The 21,025-nt window shown below is 55.3% G+C and overlaps 3 protein-coding genes across 5 annotated transcripts; 2 read left to right on the top strand and 1 right to left on the bottom strand.

Moving 5' to 3' along the window:
- The first annotated feature begins 5,196 nt into the window (after nt 1–5,196).
- DOC2A (double C2 domain alpha) lies at nt 5,197–9,369 on the top strand. The gene is made up of 10 exons (XM_070362325.1): nt 5,197–5,461; nt 5,822–5,901; nt 6,198–6,272; nt 6,387–6,496; nt 7,990–8,116; nt 8,198–8,257; nt 8,325–8,488; nt 8,630–8,711; nt 8,797–8,893; nt 8,984–9,369. The coding sequence occupies exons 1-10, from the start codon at nt 5,197–5,199 to the stop codon at nt 9,127–9,129; spliced, it is 1,206 nt and encodes a 401-aa protein (XP_070218426.1). The 3' UTR covers nt 9,130–9,369.
- Nucleotides 9,370–9,522: 153 nt separating this feature from the next.
- INO80E (INO80 complex subunit E) lies at nt 9,523–18,007 on the bottom strand. 3 transcript variants are annotated; one of them, XM_014477852.2, is made up of 8 exons: nt 17,146–18,007; nt 16,918–16,988; nt 16,686–16,738; nt 14,145–14,223; nt 13,941–14,052; nt 13,447–13,563; nt 10,688–10,780; nt 10,025–10,131 (listed from the first exon to the last, which is right to left on the bottom strand). In XM_014477852.2, exons 1-7 carry the CDS (start codon nt 17,224–17,226, stop codon nt 10,709–10,711), a joined length of 585 nt encoding a protein of 194 aa, XP_014333338.1. In that variant the 5' UTR covers nt 17,227–18,007; the 3' UTR covers nt 10,025–10,131; nt 10,688–10,708. The 3 variants fall into 3 exon arrangements, with proteins under 3 accessions (XP_005894529.1, XP_005894530.1, XP_014333338.1); XM_005894467.3 differs by lacking the exon at nt 10,688–10,780 and having other exon boundaries at nt 9,523–10,131; nt 17,146–18,006; XM_005894468.3 differs by lacking the exons at nt 10,688–10,780; nt 13,447–13,563 and having other exon boundaries at nt 9,523–10,131.
- HIRIP3 (HIRA interacting protein 3) lies at nt 17,868–20,794 on the top strand. Its single transcript, XM_070362324.1, has 7 exons — nt 17,868–18,001; nt 18,079–18,199; nt 18,316–18,430; nt 18,878–19,863; nt 19,964–20,132; nt 20,215–20,310; nt 20,397–20,794. Exons 1-7 carry the CDS (start codon nt 17,937–17,939, stop codon nt 20,558–20,560), a joined length of 1,716 nt encoding a protein of 571 aa, XP_070218425.1. The 5' UTR covers nt 17,868–17,936; the 3' UTR covers nt 20,561–20,794.
- The last annotated feature ends 231 nt before the right edge of the window (nt 20,795–21,025 follow it).

The raw sequence follows: 21,025 nt of genomic DNA, 5'->3' as shown, positions 1-21,025 counted from the left end.
CCCTGGGGGACCACAGGGGAGAGAGAACTCAGGGATGCACATTATTTGAGTGTAGACAGACTAACCCTAAGAGGCTGTCTACACTTGCTGTCATTGCTCACTCAGCTTTAATGTATCCTTCAAACTCTTCACAACTGGCTTCATCCCCACCGCTCCACTGAAGTCACTTTCGGTGGGTGCACCAAGGACCCCATAACTTGCCAAATCTAACCCTCACTTCTCTGTTGGTTCTGACTGTCAGCAGAGTGCGCACATTTTTGCCTCTAGGCACTCACCGATTTTCTTGACTCCTCCCCCTCTAAGCTGCTCAGGCTTGGACCTTCTCTTTTCTATCTATACCCTCTCTCTCTAGGTGATCTCATCCAGTCGCATGGCTTTAAATACTATCTATATGCTGGTGACTCACAGATGTATATTTCCAGCCCGGCCCTCTCCTCTGAGCTCCAGACTCCCCTACCCAACTTCCTGCTTCATGGCTCTGTCCAAAAACATCTCAAACTCAGTAGATCCCAAATACAGCTCTCAATTCTCCTATCCCAAACCTGTGCCTTCTTCCCATTGCAGCAAACAAGCTCGCTGTTGCTCTAGATGTTTTGCTCAACATAAAAACTTAGGAATTGCCTCAAACCCTTCCCTGTTTCTCTCCTGATAAACCCATAATCAAGGCCTGTTGCTTCAGGACTTCCCTGGTGGTCTGGTGGCTAAGACTCTGCGCTGCCAGTGCAGGCAGCCTGGGTCTGATCCCTGGTCAGGGAACTAGATCTTGTGTGCTAAAACTAAGAGTTCCCATGCAGCAACTAACAACAACAACAAAAAATCCAGCATGCCTCAGCTAAGACCCAGCACAGCCAAATAAGTAAGTAAAATGTATATATTTTAAAAAGAACTGTTGGCTCAATTTCCAATCTAAATCTCAAGTTCATCTACTTCCCTCTTCTCATTCAAGCCAACCCCATGTCTCATCTGGCTTATTGCAACATTTTGTGGACTGCGTGATCTCTATTCACTCTTCCCCCATTGAGAACAAACCAGAACATACGGAGCCACTACTTAAAACTCTCCAGTGGCTTCCCTTGAGCTTGTTACCCTGATCGGTGAGTCTCTTGTCTACCTACCCACTTCAGTTCTTTCCCAGCTTCCCTTCCTTAGCATACCCCAGCTTTTGCATACACCTCTGCCTCCCACTCTCTTGCCCCTTACTTGGCCCAGAAATTCTTCCTCATCTCCCAAGTCTCAGCAGAGACAACACTTCCCCTGGGAAGTGAACTTGAATTTTCTGACCGTCCCCCATCACCACATCAGTCTCACTGCACTGGAGTTGTCTGTGTATTTGTCTATTTCCCCTACAAGCCTGTGAAGCTAGAGATCATCGATCTTGGTCATAGCCATAGCACCACAATATAGAGTTAGGTATTCAATAAATATTTATTGGCTTAATGGATGGATGAAAAGCCTTTCCACCTCTAGACATACCAGGGCTCAGCACTGTCTGCATGCCCCCTACAACCAGCCAGAGCTCCAGCCTCATCCTCACCTTCCTGCAACAAGGCTTTCTGGAGGAAGCAGGTGTGGGCTTCTCGCCCAGCTTGCCCCTCCTCTCACTGCAGACCTAGGTCTGCCTTTCCTCAAACTCACCAGCTCTGATCATGGATAGCATCTCCCTTAGTCCTGCCTCCTTTCTTATCCTGGAGAAACTCAAAGGAAGCCTTATGGCTGCTTTTATTTTAAAAAGATATTATTTCAGGGTTTCTCTGGTGGCTCAGTAGTACATAATTTGCCTGCCAATGAAGGAGACACAGGTTTGATCCCCAATCTGGGAAGATCCCACATGCCGTGGAGCCACTACGCCCGTGCACCACGACTACTGAGCCTGTGCTCTAGAGCCCGGGAACCACAGCCACTGAGCCCACACCTCAGCTACTAAAACGCAGGTGCCCTGGAGCCTGTGTTCCACAGCAAGAGAAGCCTGCGCACCACAACTAGAGAGTAGCCTCTGCTCCTTGAAACTAGAGAAAAGTCCAAGCAGCTGTGAAGACCCGGCACAACCAAAATAAATAAATAAAATTATTTTTTAAAAGATGCTATTTTAGTGTATTCTTTTGAGTAGGTAACATACGCACATGGTACAAAATAAACATTTCCTATTCCTGCCCTCACCTGCCTCATGACAGCCTCCTCAGAGGTCACCATAGCTACCATTTTCCTGTGCAGCCTTCCATAAATTTATGCACAAATAAACAAACATATATAAGTTCTCTCTCTTTTTTTACTCAACGGCAGTATTCCATTCATGCTCCTCTGTAGCTTACTTTTTTCAGTTACCATGAGATTGTGATGATGATTCTGTATAAGTACATAAAGAGCCTGCTTGTCATGGCTGCATGCTATTTCATTGTGTGGAACTGTGACATGACTGATTGAATCAGGTGGACATTTAAGCTGCTTCCAATCTTTTGCCATGACAGATAGGGTGCAGTTAATAATTTTGAACTTCTATTATTTTGCTCATGGGCCAAATCCTAAAAGCGGAATTACTGGATCAAATCTAACAGTGGTTACAGAGATGGTACCCATTTATCCACAGCCTCATCAACATTGTGTGTTAACGTTTGCTTTGATGGTTACCATGTGATCAATGACAAGTGGTATCTCAGTGTAGTTTGGTTTAACATTTCCTTTACTTCAAAAAAAAAATGGGGTAGGGACTTCCCTGGAAGTCCAGTGGTAAGGCTCCATGGTCCCACTGCAGAGGACATGAGTTTGGTTCGGCAACTAAGATCCTGCATGCCACACAGCACAGCCAAAAAAAAAGGGGGGGAGGGCGTAAAAAATCCATATATGAATAGTTATACTGGGTTGGCCAAAAAGTTCATTAGAGTTTTTCCTTAAAATGTTACAGAAAAATACGAACTTTATGGCCAACTCAATATCTTAGCCATTTTCAAGCACCAGATTCAGCAATACTAAGTATATTCACATTGATACACAACCTAAAATCACAATAGTTAATGATGACAACCTAGTGCCAGGCCCAGCTTGGGACAGCCTCTCTCCCTCAGTGGTGGTGAAGACAGAAATGTAAACAGGCATGACATACCAGCATCACCGGAGCTGAGGCTGTAAGAGCTCAGGGAGCTGGGGGCTGAGCTGGGGGTGTGGGGGATGTGTCTTAGGAAGAGGGGGTCCAAGGTGCCCTCTGAAAAAAGGAAAGATCTTCCAGGCTGAGGAACTTGGGTGAACAAAGTTCTGCCTGACTGAGACCCAAGTATGTTCTAGGAACTGCAAGTAATGTTCCTGAAAGCCAGCAAGATGAGTAAGGGGGATGAGATGGGAGAAGTCACAGTCTCAGGCCTTGAAGGTCACTGTGAGGACTTTGTCATTGGGGGCTGGCAAGTTTGGGACGGAAGAGAGCCAAGATCAAAGACTGGAGTTAGACTGACAGGTAGGTGCTGGGCTCAGGTGAGAGAAGGAGAGGAGAAGGAAGGCCTGCAGGGATCTGGGGCATTTAGAACGAAGCCCTGTGCCCCTTTGCACTTGAGGGTCAGACTGCAAGTGGGAAGGTGAGAGAAAGTGGATTCCCAAAGGAGATGCCAGCCCTAAGAAGCGGACATGGATCCTCGGGAGCTGGGTTGGGTCCAAGGAAAGAAGCCTGACCAAAGGATAGAAGCGTGAGGTGAGCCACAGCCTCGGGCCTCAAACTGTGAGGTTTCTCAGCCGGCGGCCGGGACGCGAGATCGCAAACCAGTGACCGCAGGCGGATCAGATCCCCTTCCCCAGCCCGCTCCTGGGTCATTGCGGTTCTCTAAGCCCCGCCCCACAGGCCCCGCCCCTACGGATATTGATAGGGGAGGCTAGACACCCTCCCCCCTCCTCTGCAGGGGAGGGGCGTGAGGACTGGAGTGGTGCGGGGGGGGGGCACTGGTAGGATGATCCGGCGTCGCCATGGCAACTAGGCCGGTGGTCTGCCCTGGGCTCGGGTCTCCAGGGAGGAGTTGGGGAACACCGGGCTGTTCTCGCTGAGGGTTCCTGGTGGCGCAGGTTGTCCGTGTGTTTGCAAGCGTGTGTCTGCGAAGTTCTCCGGGGTAAGTGTGCCAGCGCGTGTCTGGGTTTGTGCATGACTGTGAGCGTGCGCACGTGGGCACAGGCGTGTGCGCGGGTGTGTCCGTGCAAGATGCGTGTGCCAGCCTGCCCGTGAGTGTGTGTGCACCCGGGTGCGTTCCTTAAGTGTGCCCGGGCGGGCGCTGGCGGGAGAGTCCCGCCCCCTCCCCAGCCTCCGGCCGCCCCTCCCCGCCCCCCGCCGCCCGCGCTGGCTGCCTCCTAGCTTCCACCTCGCTCACCCCCTCCTCCCCGCACTTTCTCCGGCTCTCCCTCCCGCTCGGCTCAGACTGCCGGACTCGGCGCTCTTCTCGCCGGCCGCCCTGGGAATCGCCGGCCGCCACCGCCCAGCCCGCACCCGCTGGCCCCCCAGTGCTTGGGCACCTGTTGGAGGCGCACAGATAGGTGCTGGGGGCTGGGCTGCCGGGGACGAGAGGGTGAGGGTGAGCGTGTGTGTGTCAGCCTGTGTGTGCCTCCGGGGGGTATTCGGCTCTCCGGAGGCTGCAATTCCTGGCTCCGCTGGAGATCCGATCTCAGGAGGAAGCATCTGAGGTGGGGGTCCCCACCTTGGGCCGCAGGGGATGGGGGACCAGCCAGCAGGCAGACCCTGAGGTTGAATGAAGGGACTGTGGGAAGTGAGAACCTAAGGGGCGGGTGACACCCAGACCAGACCAGCGCCTGGTGCAGAAGGATGGCCAGAGCCTCAGAGAGGGAGAGGAGGGGGCCTACGGGGGCCGATTGAGGGGTCGGCAGGGCCCAGAGCAGACAGAAGCCCAGAATGAGGGGCAGGAGCTGGGACAAGGACAGGGGACAGTCTAGAGGTAGGTGGGCAAGGCTGTGCTGGAGCCAGGACCTCTCTTCAGGGAGTGGCTGCCAGCCTGGCCCTGGGGGAGCACAGCTCAGGGTCTGGAGGTCCCAGGCCTCCTTGCTGCCCCTCGGCTGGCACAGGCTGCCCTCTCCCTCAGTGCCCAGGAAGAGAGGCCAGTGAGGGCCCTCAGACCCCGGTGGTTGCTGCCTGGCCCTCAGCCAGCAGATGGGAGGTTTGAGGACTCAGCCAGCCCGGGGCTCACGCTCTCTCCCTCCCCAAGCTAGGGGTGCTTCATGAGGGGCCGCAGGGGCGACCGCATGGCCATCAACATCCAGGAGCACATGGCCATCAACGTGTGCCCGGGGCCCATCCGGCCCATCCGCCAGATCTCCGACTACTTCCCCCGCCGGGGACCCGGCCTCGAAGGGGGTGGCGGGGGCTTCGGAGAGGCCCCTGCTCATCTGGCCCCCCTGGCCCTGGCCCCCCCGGCGGCCCTCCTTGGGGCCACCACGCCCGAGGAGGGAGCCGAGGTGGACAGCTACGACTCGGATGATACCAGTGAGTCTGGGGGCTTGAAGGGCCCAGGGCACTCCTGGGGGCCTCCAGGCTGGTGGGAAGGGCCTGGGCTCTGCTGGGGGTGGGGAGGCGGCAGGCACTGCTGCCACAGCTGCAGTCGGAGTGGAGATTACAGCTTCAGCGAGGCTCAATATTCAATATTTCTGCTGAGACACTCAACCACCCACACAGCCCCAGTTGCAGCCCAGCCAGGGACCCAGACGCGCACAGGCTCGCGGGCTGACAGCCGCAGACATGCACACACCTTCACAGCTGGTGCACAGACCGGGGCTGCCCGCCTGTCTCACACACACCTTGTCTTTGCGCACTCACTCAGGTGAGCTCTTCCCTCTCTTCCTCCAGCCGCCCTGGGCACGCTGGAGTTTGACCTTCTCTACGACCAGGCTTCCTGCACTCTGCACTGTAGTATCCTCAGGGCTAAGGTGGGTGCTCCCTGCCTCCCCCTGCTGGCCTCCTATCCTGAGAGGGGCGGGTTTCCATTCTCCCTTCCCTTGTGTCCGACTCTTTGCACCCCATGGACTCTAAAGTCTATGGAATTCTCCAGGTCAGAGTACTGGAGTAGCCTTTCCCTTCTCCACTCCCTTCCCTTCCCCAGGCCTAATTCCTGCTCCTCCCCTCCAGCCCCTAAATGTCCACGCTGTAGAGAGACAGAGAGGGAGAGGGTAGGTGGGTTGGCAGGCCTGGAGCTCACAGCCGTCTCCCCTCTCATCCTCCCCAGGGCCTCAAGCCCATGGATTTCAATGGCCTGGCTGACCCCTATGTCAAGCTGCACCTGCTGCCTGGAGCCTGCAAGGTACTGGCTGGCCTCTCCCCTCCCCTAGTCCCCCAGCTTGTGGGTTCCCAACCTTCTCCAGCCTCTGTGAGTCTGGAGGACACGTACTGTGAATCCTTCATCCCCTCACCTAAGGCCAATAAACTAAAAACTAAGACTCAGAGGAACACGCTGAATCCCGTGTGGAACGAGGACCTGACGTATAGCGGGATCACGGTTGATGACATCACGCACAAGGTGCTCAGGTGAGGGGTCCATCCTCCTCGGTCCCGAGCATTCTAGCTCAGCACCTCCTTGGGGACAGCTGTCATTGGAACCTTCTTTGGTTGGTTGACCCACCTCCCCTTAAGCCCTCAGATGCTCCAGAACCATCAGTGATTCCCCACCCCCTTCAGGAACAGGCCAAAATGTTTCCCTGACTTTCCTGCCACCCCCCTCCCCCAAATATCTCCTACTGCTCCTCCGTGGACTGCCCTCTTGTGAGGGTTCTTCACTCCTGACCTTTGTCTGCTGTGCCTCTTCCTGCCTCCTCTCTCTGCCGGCCTGAACCCCACTCATCATCCAAGGCTCTGCCTCCTCTTGCAGTCTTTCCCTGGGCACTGGGATGCCTTCTCAGTGTCCTGACTCAAGTCAGACCTATGCAGCCCGTTGTTGCCAGTGTCTCCCTCGTCTCTAAGGAGTGAGGTCTCAAGGGACAGGAATGGGAATGAGGTTCAGGGAGGTTAAGTGCTCAAGGTCATGCTGTGGCTATGTGGCAGAGCTGGGAACTGAACATTCCTACAGGATAGAGCTGCTCAAAAGCATCACAGCTGAAGACAGGGCAGGGGGCTGCAGAGGGGGATGGATGGAAGTAAAAGCAGTATATTTTTGTTAAGTTATTTGGTTCTGTCAGGTCTCAGGGGAACTTAGTTGCAGCATGTGGGATCCAGTTCCCTGACCAGGGACGGAACCCAGGCCCCCTGCGTTGGGAGCATGGAGTCTTAGCCACCGGACCACCAGAGAAGTCCCAAAGCAGTATCTTTTAATTCCTGGGCTCATGAGTATCTTTAGGCTGGCTCCTGCTCCACAGAGTAAAGGACAAGGGCCCTGCGGGGGAGGGGTGGGCTCCTGGTCCGACTGTGCAAGGCTCCTCCAGGCCCTTCTGGCTCTGACGTCCTGGTCTCGTGACCCATATTCACCAGTGCACACCGTGTGCACGTTCAGTTGGATCCTGTCCCCAGGCCCTGAATGGAGGCAGTTATGTGTGTGTAGGGCGGAGGGGGCAATGTTCCCAAGATTTGTGAGGGTTTCCTCAGCAAGCTGAGCAGGTCCTGATGGACAGGGGCAGCCTGAGCAGCTGGAAAGCAAGGGGCTGAGGCATAGGCAAATCAAAGCACTCTCCTCAAGCTCCAGGGCTGGTGCTGGAGACAGCTGTTTTACAAGTGAGGGGTTTGGTGACTCAGACAATAAAGGATCTGCCTGCAATGCAGGAGACCCAGGTTCAACCCTTGGGTTGGCAAGATCCCCCAGAGGAGGAAATGGCAACCCACTCCAGTATTCTTGCCTGGGAAATCCTATGGACAGAGGAACCTGGAGGGCTACAGTCCATGGGGTCGCAGAGTAGGACACAACTGAACAACAGTATTGAGGGCAGACCTGGGACCAGTCTCGGGTGCTCAGAATTCAGTTGGGGACCTTTCCCACCTCGGAGTGGGGCTCAGGTACCCCAGGGGGCCTTGACCCTGCAGTTCCCCACCAGGATCTCTGTCTGTGATGAAGACAAGCTGAGCCACAACGAGTTCATCGGGGAGATCCGAGTACCCCTCCGCCGCCTCAAGCCTTCACAGAAGAAGCATTTTAACATCTGCCTTGAGCGCCAGGTTCCGGTCTGTGTGGGGCGGTGGGGTACCACGGCAAGGGGGCTCAGGGGAGACCAGGTTTCCAGAACTTTCTCTCCGCCCCCTCAGCTGGCTTCACCCTCTTCCATGTCTGCGGCACTGAGGGGCATCTCCTGTTACCTGAAGGAGGTGAGCCACCCGCGGGGGACTTCTGGGAGGTGATGGGGGTGCCGCTGACCCCCGTGTCTGCCCACAGCTGGAGCAGGCGGAGCAGGGGCCGGGGCTGCTGGAAGAGCGTGGGCGCATCCTGCTGAGCCTCAGCTACAGCTCTCGGCGCCGTGGGCTGCTGGTGGGCATCTTGCGCTGCGCCCACCTGGCTGCCATGGACGTCAACGGCTACTCCGACCCCTATGTCAAGACGTGAGCTCCTGCCCTGTCCTGAGGCCTGTCCTCCCCTCCCCAGGGACCTGCCCCCAGCCCCATCCTCCTCTGGGGTCTGGCCTGTCCCTGACCTACCTGCCCCCCACCCCCCCCACTCCCATTCCCCCCGCTCCTTGGCAGGTACCTGAGGCCAGATGTGGATAAGAAATCCAAGCATAAAACACGCGTAAAGAAGAAGACTCTCAACCCGGAATTTAATGAGGTGAATGGGACCGAGACCAGAAATTGAGGGGGGAGCTGGGGCTGGGGACAGCGCCTCATGGAAGGTGTGACCTGCCCTGTCTCAGGAGTTCTTCTATGATATGGAGCTCTCCACTCTGGCCACCAAGACTCTGGAAGTCACAGTCTGGGACTATGACATCGGCAAATCCAACGACTTCATCGGTAAGGAAGGAGCCTGCCGGGTGGTGCCCGATGGAGGGCAGCCTAGCAGCCAGCCAGGCCCTGATCTTGCCTGCCTCTGCTGCTCCCCAGGTGGCGTGTCCCTGGGGCCAGGCGCCCGGGGAGAGGCCCGGAAGCACTGGAGCGACTGTCTGCAGCAGCCGGACGCGGCCCTGGAGCGCTGGCACACTCTGACCAGCCAGCTGCCCCCCGCGGCTGGGGCTCTGCCCTCAGCCTGAGCGGCCCCCTTGGGGCCAGGTCCAGTACCCAACCTTCGCACGAGTGTATTGCACGTTTACACGGGGTGGATGCCCCACCCCGCACTACCTGTCTTATTTCGTGAGAGTCTCCGTGACCGTGGGTCTGTCTTCTTGTGAGGGACTGTGGAGATCTATATTCACATATGCAAACTTCCTTCTGCCTGACTCGCTACAACCTGCAAATATGCAAACCACCCATCCTGAGCACACCTGTGGGAGGGTCCAACAGAGCCCCGGGCCCGGCTGCTGCTTCTCTCTCCTGCCTCTCCAGGCTGCCCGTTCCCCTCCCCTACAGGAGGAGGTCGGATTAGGTGGGGTTTGGAGGAGAACGTTTCCAAAAAAAGAAAAGGACAAAAAACAAAGAGCCACTTCTTTAATACACAATCTTCATTTAAAAAACCACACACATACACATATACACACACACACACACACACACACACAATACCTAGCCCTGTACAGCTGCCCTTTTAAGCGGGGGGCCACCGCAGGGTCTCTGCCTCTCTGAGAGGTGACAGACGGCCCTGGCCACTCCTTTAAATAACTGTCCTCTGGATCGGGCTGGGATGTGAGGGCAGGACCCCTGCCCTCCCTGGAGAGGGCCCACCTTCTGGGGGACATTCGTGCATGTTTACGCCTTTTCTGATTGTGTCCGTGGCCGCAGCATGGCAACTGGGCATCAATAAACTTCTCTGCGGAAGCTGGGGGCTCGTGTGTGCTGGCTCCAAGGGGGCTGGGCAGGGGGTTGGGCAGAGGGGCTCACTCCGGGATGTCGATCACCAGGTCATCGTCCCCGTCCAGGGCGTCATCCCCGCTACCCGCGTCGCTGAACATCTGCCGAGGGACGGCACTCAGGATCGTAGGGGGGGGCATCTTGGGTGGGGGTAGGGGGGCCAAGGCTGCCCCCACCCCAGCCCCAGAGCCCCGGCCTGGGAAGGTCAGCGGCCCTCCCACAGGGCAGTCGGGGGGTCCCACCGCCATCTGCAGCAGGGGGAGAAACACAGGGAGGGCTTATCAGGGAGGCACTGGGAGTTCCGGGGGGCTGGCACTGCCCCTTAAGACAGTTCTAAGGGCCAGGGAAGGGGGCAAAGGCTCATTCAAGGGGCAGTGGACACACCAGGTCAGCCAAGGCTGGAGTCAGGGAACCTGCCCCACCTCAGCCCCTTCAGAGCCTCAAATCAGCAAGTGCCTGGGGGTGAGGGGTGGTGATGGAGGTGGTGATGAGGGTGGTGGTGGAGGGGGTCTCACAGGAAACCAGGAAGGAAAGGCTGGGCCTGGCCCTGGCCAGTAAGGCACCGTGGCTGCCCCTGTAGTAGCAGTAAGAGCCAGACAGGAGCCTGTCTGCCCGCCTCTGGGCACCTGAGTTATTGCTGGCCTCCTCTCCCCGCTCCTCTTGAGGGGCTCACTGGTGCGGTGCAGGGTGTCCAAGGTCTTCACCCCCCCGCCATTTGAGGCTTCTACCTCTTATGTCTGGGACGGGCCCCTCTTTGGGATCCCCGCAGCCACTGGCCTGGGCCAGGCCCTCCTCTCAGCTCACCTGGGCTATGGGACCAGCCTCCTAACTGGAATCCCTGCCTTCAGCCTCTCCCAGATCCAGCTCGTCCTCCGCACTGCAGCCAGAGTGAGCTCTCTAAAACACAGACCTGAGTGTGTCACTCCTCTACTTGAGGGCCTCGGGGGACAGGCAGCACCTGAGAACAGGCTGGTCCCTCCACCTGGAGTGCCTTTTTCTATGGGTCAGAAGTCCGGCTTTGTGCTGAGGCTGGGAAGCGGCCTCTGTCCAGCTCAACCCTCCAGCTGCCCCCCTGCCCCAGGTCCTTCTGAATCCTCCCCAGAGCTCTGGGGGCCTCATGCTTTCATGCTTTGCCCATGGGCACAAACTGAACACCTACTATGTGTGAGGTGACTTCCACTAATGACCTCTGGCCATTCAGACCACCCTGGAATGGAGGAGAGGTCATCAGCCAGAGGAAACGGAGGCTTGGAGTGGAGGTCTGAAGGCACAGGCCTCCCAGGTTCCCACCGGGCAGTGTCCAGTCTGGCCCCAGGGTGGGGGCGGGGCAGTGGTCTTCACGGTGGCACTTCTGATTGCTTTAACTCATTCGGGCCCCAGGGGCCTACTCTCTGCTTCTCAAGGCATCCCTCCCACTCACTGCTGTTCCTGGGGTGGCATGGAAGGCCAGAGGGGATCTGTACCTCAGGGGACAGGAGTCTGCCAGGACCAGTGCCCTCGCACGCAGTATCAGGCACCCATGTGCACACACGGGACTGAGAAAGCCAGCGGCATGGCTGGCCCCTCCTCTGGCCACAGCCTCTCGAGTTCCTACCTAAGTCCCCTCTGCTTGGATTCACCCCATGGCCTCCTCAGCGTGACCCACAGCACCAAATGTTTATCTGTGGCCTGCCAGGGGCCAGGCACTGGGCTAAGTGTCTTCTCTCTGTTGACTCATTTTATCCTCACAGGGACCCCACCGAACAGAGAAGCAAGCAGAGGTTCCCAGAGTCAAACAATCCACCAAAGTCACACAGCGCATGCGTGGATGAGGCCCAGGCTCCTGACTGACCTGCTTCAGTCTTCACAGCATTCCCTCTCCTCCTCAGATCTGCCCCTCCTGTCTCCTCACACCACACATCCAGAAACTTCACTCTCCTTGCAGAACATCCAGCTGTCTACGACCCACGCCCCCATCTTCTTTCTGATGTTCTTCCCTCTCACCACTCAAGCTTCAGCCCAAACAACACTTTCACCAGGCCCCTGCCTCCTTTTCACCATTGCCTCAGCCTGAATACCCAAATCTCGTTCACCCTGGACTCAGATGTTACCTGTTCTTTGAGGCCTTCCCTGATATACCCTCTCCCCCATGCAGTGATCCATCTGGGCCCCTCTGCCCTGCATGTCTAGAACGTAGCTTCCTGACACACCTCTGCTTCAGGACCCAGAACCTCAGAGCCTCGAACTGCCAAGCCCACACCACGCCTCCACCCTCTGCTCCAGGTTTCAACGGCTTGAGCCCTCTCCACCAGCCCACCCCACACGCCAGAAGCAAAAACCCTGCTGAGGAGAGTGAAACAGAAGCTGGGCACTCATTTTCCAGGCTCAAAGGCCAAGGTCATACAGAAGTAAGTGGCAGGGCTGGGCTTCAAACTCCAGAACCCACACTCCTAACTACCACAGGCATGGCTCCCATTTCACTTCTGGCTCCAGAGCCTCAAATCTACAGTCTACCCAATGGAGAGCCATCAGACCAGTCCCTATATCACTTTGGCTCAGAGCTGGAAGGGCCCTGTGCCTTCCATGTCCTCATCTCTCCTGGCACTCAGGGTGCCAGCCTCTTCTCTCCATCTACCTCCCTGCCCATGACTTCCAAATATGCACCCCATGTGGCCCAGGCTCACACTACCCAGTTGTCCCGTCCGCATTTCCAGACAGCATCTCAACATGTCCAAAGCCAAACTCACCTTCCCTCCCAAACCTGCTCCTCCCACAATCCTCCCTGACTCAGCAGGGCCACTCCACTTCTTCAGCTGCTCAGGCCAAACCGCCTGGAGTCACGTCCTTGCCCCTCAGATACTGCTCTGACTTGCACTCTGGTCACTCTTTCTCACTTTCCTCTAACCACACTGGCTTGCTTCCTAAATGAAACACCTCCCAGACAGCCAAAGGGCTGCTGCTCATTCCCTTTTAAATTTCTGACCACCCAACTGAAAGATGGATTCTTTACCTGAATCCATTTTTCTACACTGTTATCTAATTATCTTGCTTATTTTCCACCTATCCCTTCAAGAACGTGGGCTCTGAGAAGGCAAGGATTTTTGTTGTGTTCACTACTGTATCTGCAGCACCTAGAATAGTGCTTGGTACACAGGAGGCGCTCCACATTCTTGCTGATTACATGTGGCCTATCACTCCCTTCATACACACACAATCTGAGACCTAGAGGGTCAAGGTCACATGGTTTTTAAGGGGTGCAGCCTTGACTTCATTCTAGATTCCACAACTCCATCCCTCCTCGGTGGCACCCTGGGATCACAGAATACCTGTAAAAAGGAGCTTGGCCCCCAGCAGTCTTTACTCTGCATCCCCCGAGGCTGGGCTTGACCGGACTGGTATTGCAGGAGCCAGGACTTTTGGGACCCACCCCTCAGCACCCAGCTCTGGGCTGGGCCCCTGGGAGCAGTCCCACATGAGTCCTTCATAGTTCTAGGCCAGGCCCCCAGCCTAGAGCCATCTTGAGCCTCCCTCAGATGGCTGTCCTGCCGTTCTGGCCCCTCCCTAGCGTCCCCCAAACAGGGTACCTTGAGTTTCCGGGGCAGGCGGGGCCGTTTCTCCCGCTTGGGCCTCAGGGGGCTGGGCTCGGGCAGCTGCAGGGCCAGGTAGTCAGAAGGGAATGGGGGGTAGGTGGGGGAAGCCAGCTGCAGGCAGGAGTGAGGGGATGGAGATGGGAAATGGAGTGGATGGGGTGGGGGTGGAGGGAAGAAATGCAAACAGGAGGAAGAATGGAAAAACAAGAGATGGTGATGAGTATGGCTCCTGAGAACAGACAGGAGGGGACAGCAGCAGGACTGTGTCCTGGAGTCTGCTCTCCTCAGTCACGCCTGTCCCCCATTCCTACACCAGAGAGGAGCGGGCAGCCCCAACTCACACCCCTCCGAGGGACGCCTGCTGGCCAGCCCCAGACAGATGTCCTTGGTGCTGGGCTGGCTTCACCCTGAGGCCCAGCCCTTCTGCCCAAATGATGCCCACCTTTTCCCAGGCATCGGACCATCTCCCACCCTTGACCCCAACTCACCGAGCTCAGGTATGGGGAGGGGGCCCTTGAGGCCTGAAGGGGAAACCCTGTTGAAGGAGGCAAGGAGAGGCTGGAGGGGGAGGGAGCACCTCCCAGCGGAGGGCTTCTTTTCCTGGAGAAAGGACAGGAGAGCGGGTCAGAGGCAGAGAGGTGGCCTGTAGCCTCCCCACTTCCCACCTCCTAAAGAGTGATGACTTGTCTCACCTCTTAGGGGCAGGTGTGTCTGACAACTTGGGTGTCCCCTCTGTCTCACTGTTGTCTGAAGATGCAGTGGCGTCAGAGTCTGTCGAGGGGAAGGGCTGGTCAGTAGGGAAGTTGGGGGGGGTTCCCTATCTACCCCAGAGAGGTGTAATCTCAACTCTACAGAAGGGCTCTGGGAACCTGAAGGGCACACAGGTGTTATTGTGGAGAGGCCCGCAGCTTCCCCAGCTTCTTAAAATGCCCTTTACACCCTAATTCCTGGCTGGGCACCTCCATGCTAACCCATTGTCAAGTATTTCCTATGTGCCAGGTTCTGAACAGGTGCTTGACATCTGCTGCCTCTCATTGTCTTCAGAAGTATTCCAGGAGGAAGAGGAGAGTGTCACTTCTGCTTTCCAGATGCAGTCCCTGAGGCTTGGAAATGAAGGTGTGGGGCTGGAGCTTGTACCCAGGTCTCCGGCTCCTGACCATTTTATGCTCTTATTTGCTTCTGAGCTGTCTAGCACTTACCTCTACTCCACTCCCCACATCCAGGCTCCTGGTAACGTGCACCTTAAATATTACCTTCACCTACTGCTCCCCATTCCAACTGACACCAGGCCAGGCCACCACCATGTCAAAGCCACCTGCTCAGGACTCTCACCACTCCTGCCAGTCTGTCCTCCCCAACCCCAGCATGACCCAAAATGTAAAATTGATCACATCCTTACTGAGCTCTGCCAGCATTTGAAATGCTTCGTATTATGGCCTCAACTTACCTTTCTGGTCTCCCAACCACACTGTATTCACATCACACCAACCTGTTTTCTCAAAGCTGAAAGTCATTCCCCAGGTTGGGTCTCTATCAAGACGACCCATGATTCACTTAACAAGTAACTACTTACAGGTGAAATATACTATTCCCACTTGCTCTGCTCAGATATCCTTTAAGCAGCAGATTAAATGCCACCTCTCTGAGAAGTCTCCCAGAATCCCTCAGGCCCAGCTGATGGCTGATTCTTCCGTAACTCTCTATTCTCAATAGTCAGGGCCCTCCTTGCTGTGCCAGGCAGTGTCATGTGTGGGTGTCTCCCTCACCACACTGTGGGCTTCTCTGAGGTATAAAGGTGGCTTATATCTCTGGCTCTTGCTTCTCAGATATATCCCACTCTGACCATGAACATGCTGGGTTCCCTCATGCTGCCTATCCTGAAGTCTCCCTCGACAGGATGTTAACTGAGAAGTCTCCCTCAACAGGATGTTAACTGAAAGACCTCCAGGAAGGAACAGGAAGGCAATGAGAAACTAGAATAAAAGCGGAATGTTTTGCCACGAGGTACATGGGCTGGCCCGATTCTACTTCTCTGACCTCATCTACTGTTCTCCTAAAATATGTAAATGAATGGGTGCTGCATGTTTGAGCAAGGTATTATTTACAAAAACAAGCAACCTGGCTGGCTGTTTGCGGATCCCTGCTCTAGACACCATGGAAACGTGACTGCACGTGACTTGGCTAATGACAAAAAACAGGGCCACAAAGGCCAACCTTAGGGCTTTTTCAAACGGTGGGTATCATACCTAATAGTGGATCACAAACTTAACACTTTTGAGGAAAAAAAAAAAATCAGTCTAAAAAGTATCAGAACTGTATATGGGCATCTTACTGTTGTTTTATTCAATTGTCTCATAAGGAAGTATGTGAGGGTCCATCATGATGTAAAATACATTACTAATTGTCAAGAGTGCTCAAAAAGTTTGAGAATACTGCTTTTTAGGCTTCAGCTCTTCAAACAATCTGGTACAGTCTTACCTCAGAGAATTTGCATTTGTGACTCCCTCTGCTAGGAAATCTCTCACTCATCTTCACAAGATAGGTTTCTTCCTATCTAGGTCCCAGCACAAACATTACTTCCTGAAAAGACTCTCTCTTGAAATGTTTCCTGCCATCTGCTTTTGTATGCTCTATAAACTAAGCATGGCTTTTATATTTTTAACTTGTTGGTTAGGGAAAAAGACAAATCCAAAGAAAAATATCTCATGATGTGAAAATTTTATGAAATTCAAATTTCAGTGCTTATAAAGTTTTATTGAAACATAGCCGTGTTCACTTATTTATACAACACCTATAGCTGTTTCGGAACTACCACCGCAAAGCTGAGTAGGTGCAATAAAAATGGTATGTTCTGCAAAGCCTAAAATACTTATTACTTGTTCCTTCACAGAAAAAGCTTATCAACCCCCGCTCTATTCCAATGACTACCACTTAACCCTGATTTTATTCCCTTCCAATCTAAAATTCTAATATATTTCTTTGCTTATTTATTCCTGGCAACTAGAATACAAACTCCAAGAAGTTTCGTCTCTCTTGGTTACCACTGCATCCCGTGTGCAAAGCTCAGTGTCTGAAACACAGTAGATACTCAGTAATACTTCAGTGAAAGAAGAGCAGAGGAAGAGGACCAGCAACTAGGCTGCCCTGGCCTCCAAGGCCTAAAGGGAGGGCCCAGGAAACTTGCTGGAGTGCCAGGAGCATGTCCTCCACCAATTTTTCATGACCTTGCTCACCAGAAGAGTCTTCATCCACGTTCTCGTACTGCAGAAGTCGGTCTAGGAGGAAACTGAGGGAAGAGACCAGGAGAACAAGAGTGGTTATTCCCATCTCTGCAGTGTCCTCCGGGCCCTCGCCTCATCTAGCCGGCCTCATGCATTTGTGGCCCACTCCAGGATGGGGTCCGAACGCAGAGCCACAGGAGCCACATCACCCTCTGGCTTCCCTCCTTCCCTCAACGTGTCTCACCTCTTGTCCCGGGACACTTTCAGCAATTTCCTCTGCGCCTTCCTCAGTTCCTCCTGGAAGCACTCGTGTTCCTGTACCACGGGCAAGATGCTCGCTGAGCCAACCACAGTAGTAAATTGGGCCTGGAAGCCGACCACAACTCACCCTGCTCCCTTTACACACAGGTAAACTGAAGACCTACCGGCGCCAGGCCTCAACCCCCCACCACCTTCCCACCCCGGCACTCACGTAGATAAGGAATTTGAGTTTTCGCTTCAGATTCCGGTATTTCTTCTTGTAGTCCACTTCACCGTCTGCCGGTCCGTTCATGACCGGCTCCGGGAGAAGCGCCTCAGCTGTAGTCCGGAGCCCCGCTACGCCGAGCCGGTTCAGCCTGGCCTCTCCCGCCTCAACTTCCGGGGACTCGGCAGGGCTGGGTCCGCTGGCACTACAACTCCCGGCGTGCTCCGCGCTCAGGGATCTTAACCACACGACCTGCTCTCCGGAGCAAAACCAAGAAAGGAACGTTGCTTCCAGGCGAAAGATGGCGCCGAATCGAAGCGTGATGTCACAAAGATGGAGGACGCTGGAGGGCGCCCTTAACTGATTCGAAATGTGCTTAGCGATTTGAAGTCACAAGAAGACATTCCCCCCTGAGATTCCTAGTCTTCAGGCGAGGACGCCCTTTTTCGTCTGTCTTTCAAAGTCACAGAGGCCTAGTTGTTGCCCGCGACCACGAACGGAGGGAGCGTCGCGGTTTGATTACGTTACTCAAAGGTGTAGCCGGCTCCGAATAGGTTTCTAACGAGAACTTTAAAAAGCGATTCCTTCTAAGAAAAGGAAGGGGCCACGAGACCCTCCAACTGCCCGGCAAAAACAAGTTTTGTCTGGCAAATTCAGCCCAAGCGGCGCGCTACCGGCCCGCAACGGTGTCCTGCCTCACGGCGTCACGGCACTGCGCGTGCGCAACCTCCTGTCAAACGCTTGGACGGAGGCCGGGAAGAAAAAAGGCGGGAGCCGCCAATATCAGGTGGAGCAAAATGGCGCGGGAGAATGAGATGCAGGAGTTCACCCGTAGCTTCTTCCAAGGCCACCCGGACCTCAGGTGCACCGGAGGTTGGAGTTGGGGTTGGAAAGGGCAGGGGCGGGACAAGGACTCCGTCTTGACACGTGTTTCCGCAGCACGCTTACGCACTCCATCGTGCGGCGGCGATTCTTGGCTCACGCGGGCCGCGACCACCTGGAACCTGAGGAGAAGCAGGCACTGAAGCGGCTGGTGGAGGAGGAGCTGCTGAAGATGCAGGTGTGGGCGTGACCCTGGGCCGCCGCGGGCGGGGGTAGTGGCCAAGGAGGAGGGGCCTAAGAGGGGTGCGGCAGAACCTTCCTTGGCGTACGTTTGGCTCTCTTGACCACACACAGGTGGATGAAGCGAGTGCGAAGGAAGAGAGGCTCCACGTTGGCAAAAAGGCGAAAAGGTCTCCTGCCCCTTGCCGTGACCCAGAGAGAAAAAGGTTCCGTTTCAATTCAGAGTCAGGTTAGTGCCTTCTGAATAGTTGGTTCATTCAAAAAGTATTTATTGGACATGTTACGTTTCCCGCGTAGCTCAGTCAGTAAAGAATCTGCCTGCAGTGCTGGAGACCTGGGTTCAATTCCTGGGTCGGGAAGAACCCTTGGAGAAGGAAATGGCAACCCTCTCCAGTATTCTTGCTTGGAAAATCCCATGAACAGAGGAGCCTAGCAGGCTACAGTCCATATGTCCCAAGAGTCGGACACGACTTGGTGCTATCTTTTTTACGTCCCAAGAACTTAGATAAGGGCGCGTGGCCCAGGAGTCAAGAACCAGAAACACGGTAAACCGAGAGCTTTTTCCTACTGCCCTTCCTTCCATCCATCAAAGCAGGATTCGAGGCAACCTGTCCCAAGTGGAGGGGGAAGGGACAGAAAGAACCCGTCCCAACCTTCTCTTTTCTCCACTTTTCAGAGCCCAGCTCTGCAGCCTCCAGTCCAGACCGCCTCAACCCCTCAGCAAAGAATGGGATGGCAGCAGATGTCACTCCAACCGAGGATGAGAGTCCAAATCAAGCCTCAAAGAAAGCAACTGAGAGCAGTGATGATGAACAGCAGAGGGACCTGAATGCAAAGATCAGATTAGAGAAGGAGGTGGTGAAGGAGAGCAGTGAGGAGGAGGAAGAGGGCTCTGCCAGAAAGAGAAAGGTCTGGAAAGAAGAAAGCAGTGAGGAGGAGGAGGAGGAGGGAAAGGAGTCCAAGGGCAGGACTAGGAAGAAGCCTGGGACAAAGACCAAGCAGGCACCAGGCAAGGCCTCAGGCAGTAGGAAGCAGGCTAAGGAGGAGAGTGAGGACAGTGAGGAGGACCCTGCCCAGGGGCGGGGAAAGAAAGGCGCTAAGAGCCACCAGGGAAGTGCAAAGGAGAGTGAGGAGGAGGAGGAGACAGTAACCAAGAATAAAGAGAACAGAGAGGAAGAAGAGGATTGGAAACCCACAGACCAGAGCAGTGGAGGGAAAAGGTCAGTTCGGGAGGAGAGGAGCTGTAATCAGAAAAGCAGGGCAGCACGACTGCTGGGAGAGCGGGGGGACAGAGAGGAACAGAAGGAAGAAGCCGCAGCAAGCAGTGGCGATAGCAGTGAGGAAGATGAAGTGCCCCTAGTACAGAGGAAGCGCAAAGACAGGACCCAGGGGAAGGATGGGAAAAGGCAGAGTGGAAGCAGCGAGGAGGATGGAGAAGACAGCCCGAGGAAAGTGAAGCCAACTGCTGGCAAGACAGCCAAAGAGGGCAGTATCAGTGGTGAGGCAAGTGACTCGGAGAAGGAAGTGAGTGATAGCGAGGCAGAGGGGAGCCCCAAGAAGGAGAGGAAGAACCGCTCTTCCAAGAAGAGCTCCAAGAAAGGCAGGACACGAAGTCCCTCCTCATCTTCCATAGATGGCAGTCCAGAACATAAAGGCAGGAAGGTAAGGGTTGAAGATGGGTGGGAGGCCACCCTCAGGGAAGAGGCAGACCCTGACTCCAGCCCAGAAGGCTTGGCCTTCAGCTGCTGTCTTCCATTGCCAGGCTGGCTCTGGTCGCTCTGGTGAGGACCACCCCGCTGTGAGGAGGCTCAAGCGCTACATCCGGGCCTGTGGCGCCCATCGAAACTACAAGAAGCTGCTGGGTTCCTGCCGCTCACGCAAGGAACGCCTGAGTGTTCTCCGGGCAGAGCTGGAAGCCCTGGGCATGAAGGGTGAGGCTGGCTGTGCCCTGGGGGCTGCAGAGAGGGGACTTGGCTGCCGGGGAGGGAGGATCATGAGCTGCTTCTGCTCCAGGTAACCCTTCCTTAGAGAAGTGTCGGGCCCTGAAAGAGCAGCGCGAAGAGGCAGCCGAGGTGGCTTCTTTGGACATTACCAACATCATCAGTTCAGGTGAGGGGCTTCCTTCTACTCCCCAGGATCAGGTGGGACGCAGACTTTGTCCAGCAACTTCTCTGCTGCTTTCTCCTGCCCTGTAGGCCGGCCACGCAGACGCACAGCCTGGAACCCTTCAGGAGAAACAGCCCCACCAGGGGAGCTATACCGCAGGATCCTGGACTCAGACGAAGAGCGGCCCCACCCCCCGCCCCCAGACTGGTCACATCTGCGGGGCATCATCAGCAGTGATGGCGAGAGCAACTGAGCTCCCCCAACCCCAGGAGGGACTTTCCTCTGGTAGAAAGCATATACAGCATTCCTCTCACCACAGCCCCCAGCTCTGCCTACGGAGCAGAAGCAGCTTTCTTCAGAGGACCCGCAGCCCCCACGGACACAACCTGTTGGGATTCTACTTCTCAGTCTCACATTCTCAATTTAAGGTGTTTACAGGGATTTAAAGACTCAATAAAGGAGTGTTTGAATCACCTTGTCAAAACTGGTCCCCACTCTTAACCCCTGTCCAGGAAGCTGAGGAGCAGCCAACTGTCCCCTGGTCTGATTCCCTTTCTCTGATTTTCCAAAAATCCCAGCCTCCAGACCCTACCATCCAGTCTTGACTCGAGGAGTGTGACTGCTTCCTCCAGCCTGATCAGTGGGCCCCTCTGACCACCCTGCTTTTTAGCTGTCTGATAACCTAATGCCTTGCTGGGAGGAGGATCTGAATAACTGG

The sequence above is a fragment of the Bos mutus genome, chromosome 25, assembly GCF_027580195.1.
Source record: "Bos mutus isolate GX-2022 chromosome 25, NWIPB_WYAK_1.1, whole genome shotgun sequence".
In the NCBI taxonomy this organism is placed as follows: Eukaryota; Metazoa; Chordata; class Mammalia; order Artiodactyla; family Bovidae; genus Bos; species Bos mutus.
The sequence above is the reverse complement of the archived record's forward strand: the minus strand, read 5'-3'. Positions and strand labels throughout refer to the sequence as shown.

Coding starts and splice junctions, on each gene's coding strand:
- INO80E (XM_005894467.3), bottom strand. CDS start 17,226: ATGAACGGACCGGCAGACGGTGAAGTGGACTACAAGAAGAAATACCGG. Junction 16,989..17,145: donor AACTCAAATTCCTTATCTAC/GTGAGTGCCGGG, acceptor CCCGTGGTACAG/GAACACGAGTGCTTCCAGGA. Junction 13,564..13,940: donor CCTCCCCATACCTGAGCTCG/GTGAGTTGGGGT, acceptor TCCTGCCTGCAG/CTGGCTTCCCCCACCTACCC.
- DOC2A (XM_070362325.1), top strand. CDS start 5,197: ATGAGGGGCCGCAGGGGCGACCGCATGGCCATCAACATCCAGGAGCAC. Junction 5,462..5,821: donor CTACGACTCGGATGATACCA/GTGAGTCTGGGG, acceptor CTCTTCCTCCAG/CCGCCCTGGGCACGCTGGAG. Junction 6,273..6,386: donor TGCTGCCTGGAGCCTGCAAG/GTACTGGCTGGC, acceptor CCCTCACCTAAG/GCCAATAAACTAAAAACTAA.
- HIRIP3 (XM_070362324.1), top strand. CDS start 17,937: ATGGCGCGGGAGAATGAGATGCAGGAGTTCACCCGTAGCTTCTTCCAA. Junction 19,864..19,963: donor CAGAACATAAAGGCAGGAAG/GTAAGGGTTGAA, acceptor TTCCATTGCCAG/GCTGGCTCTGGTCGCTCTGG. Junction 20,311..20,396: donor TACCAACATCATCAGTTCAG/GTGAGGGGCTTC, acceptor CCTGCCCTGTAG/GCCGGCCACGCAGACGCACA.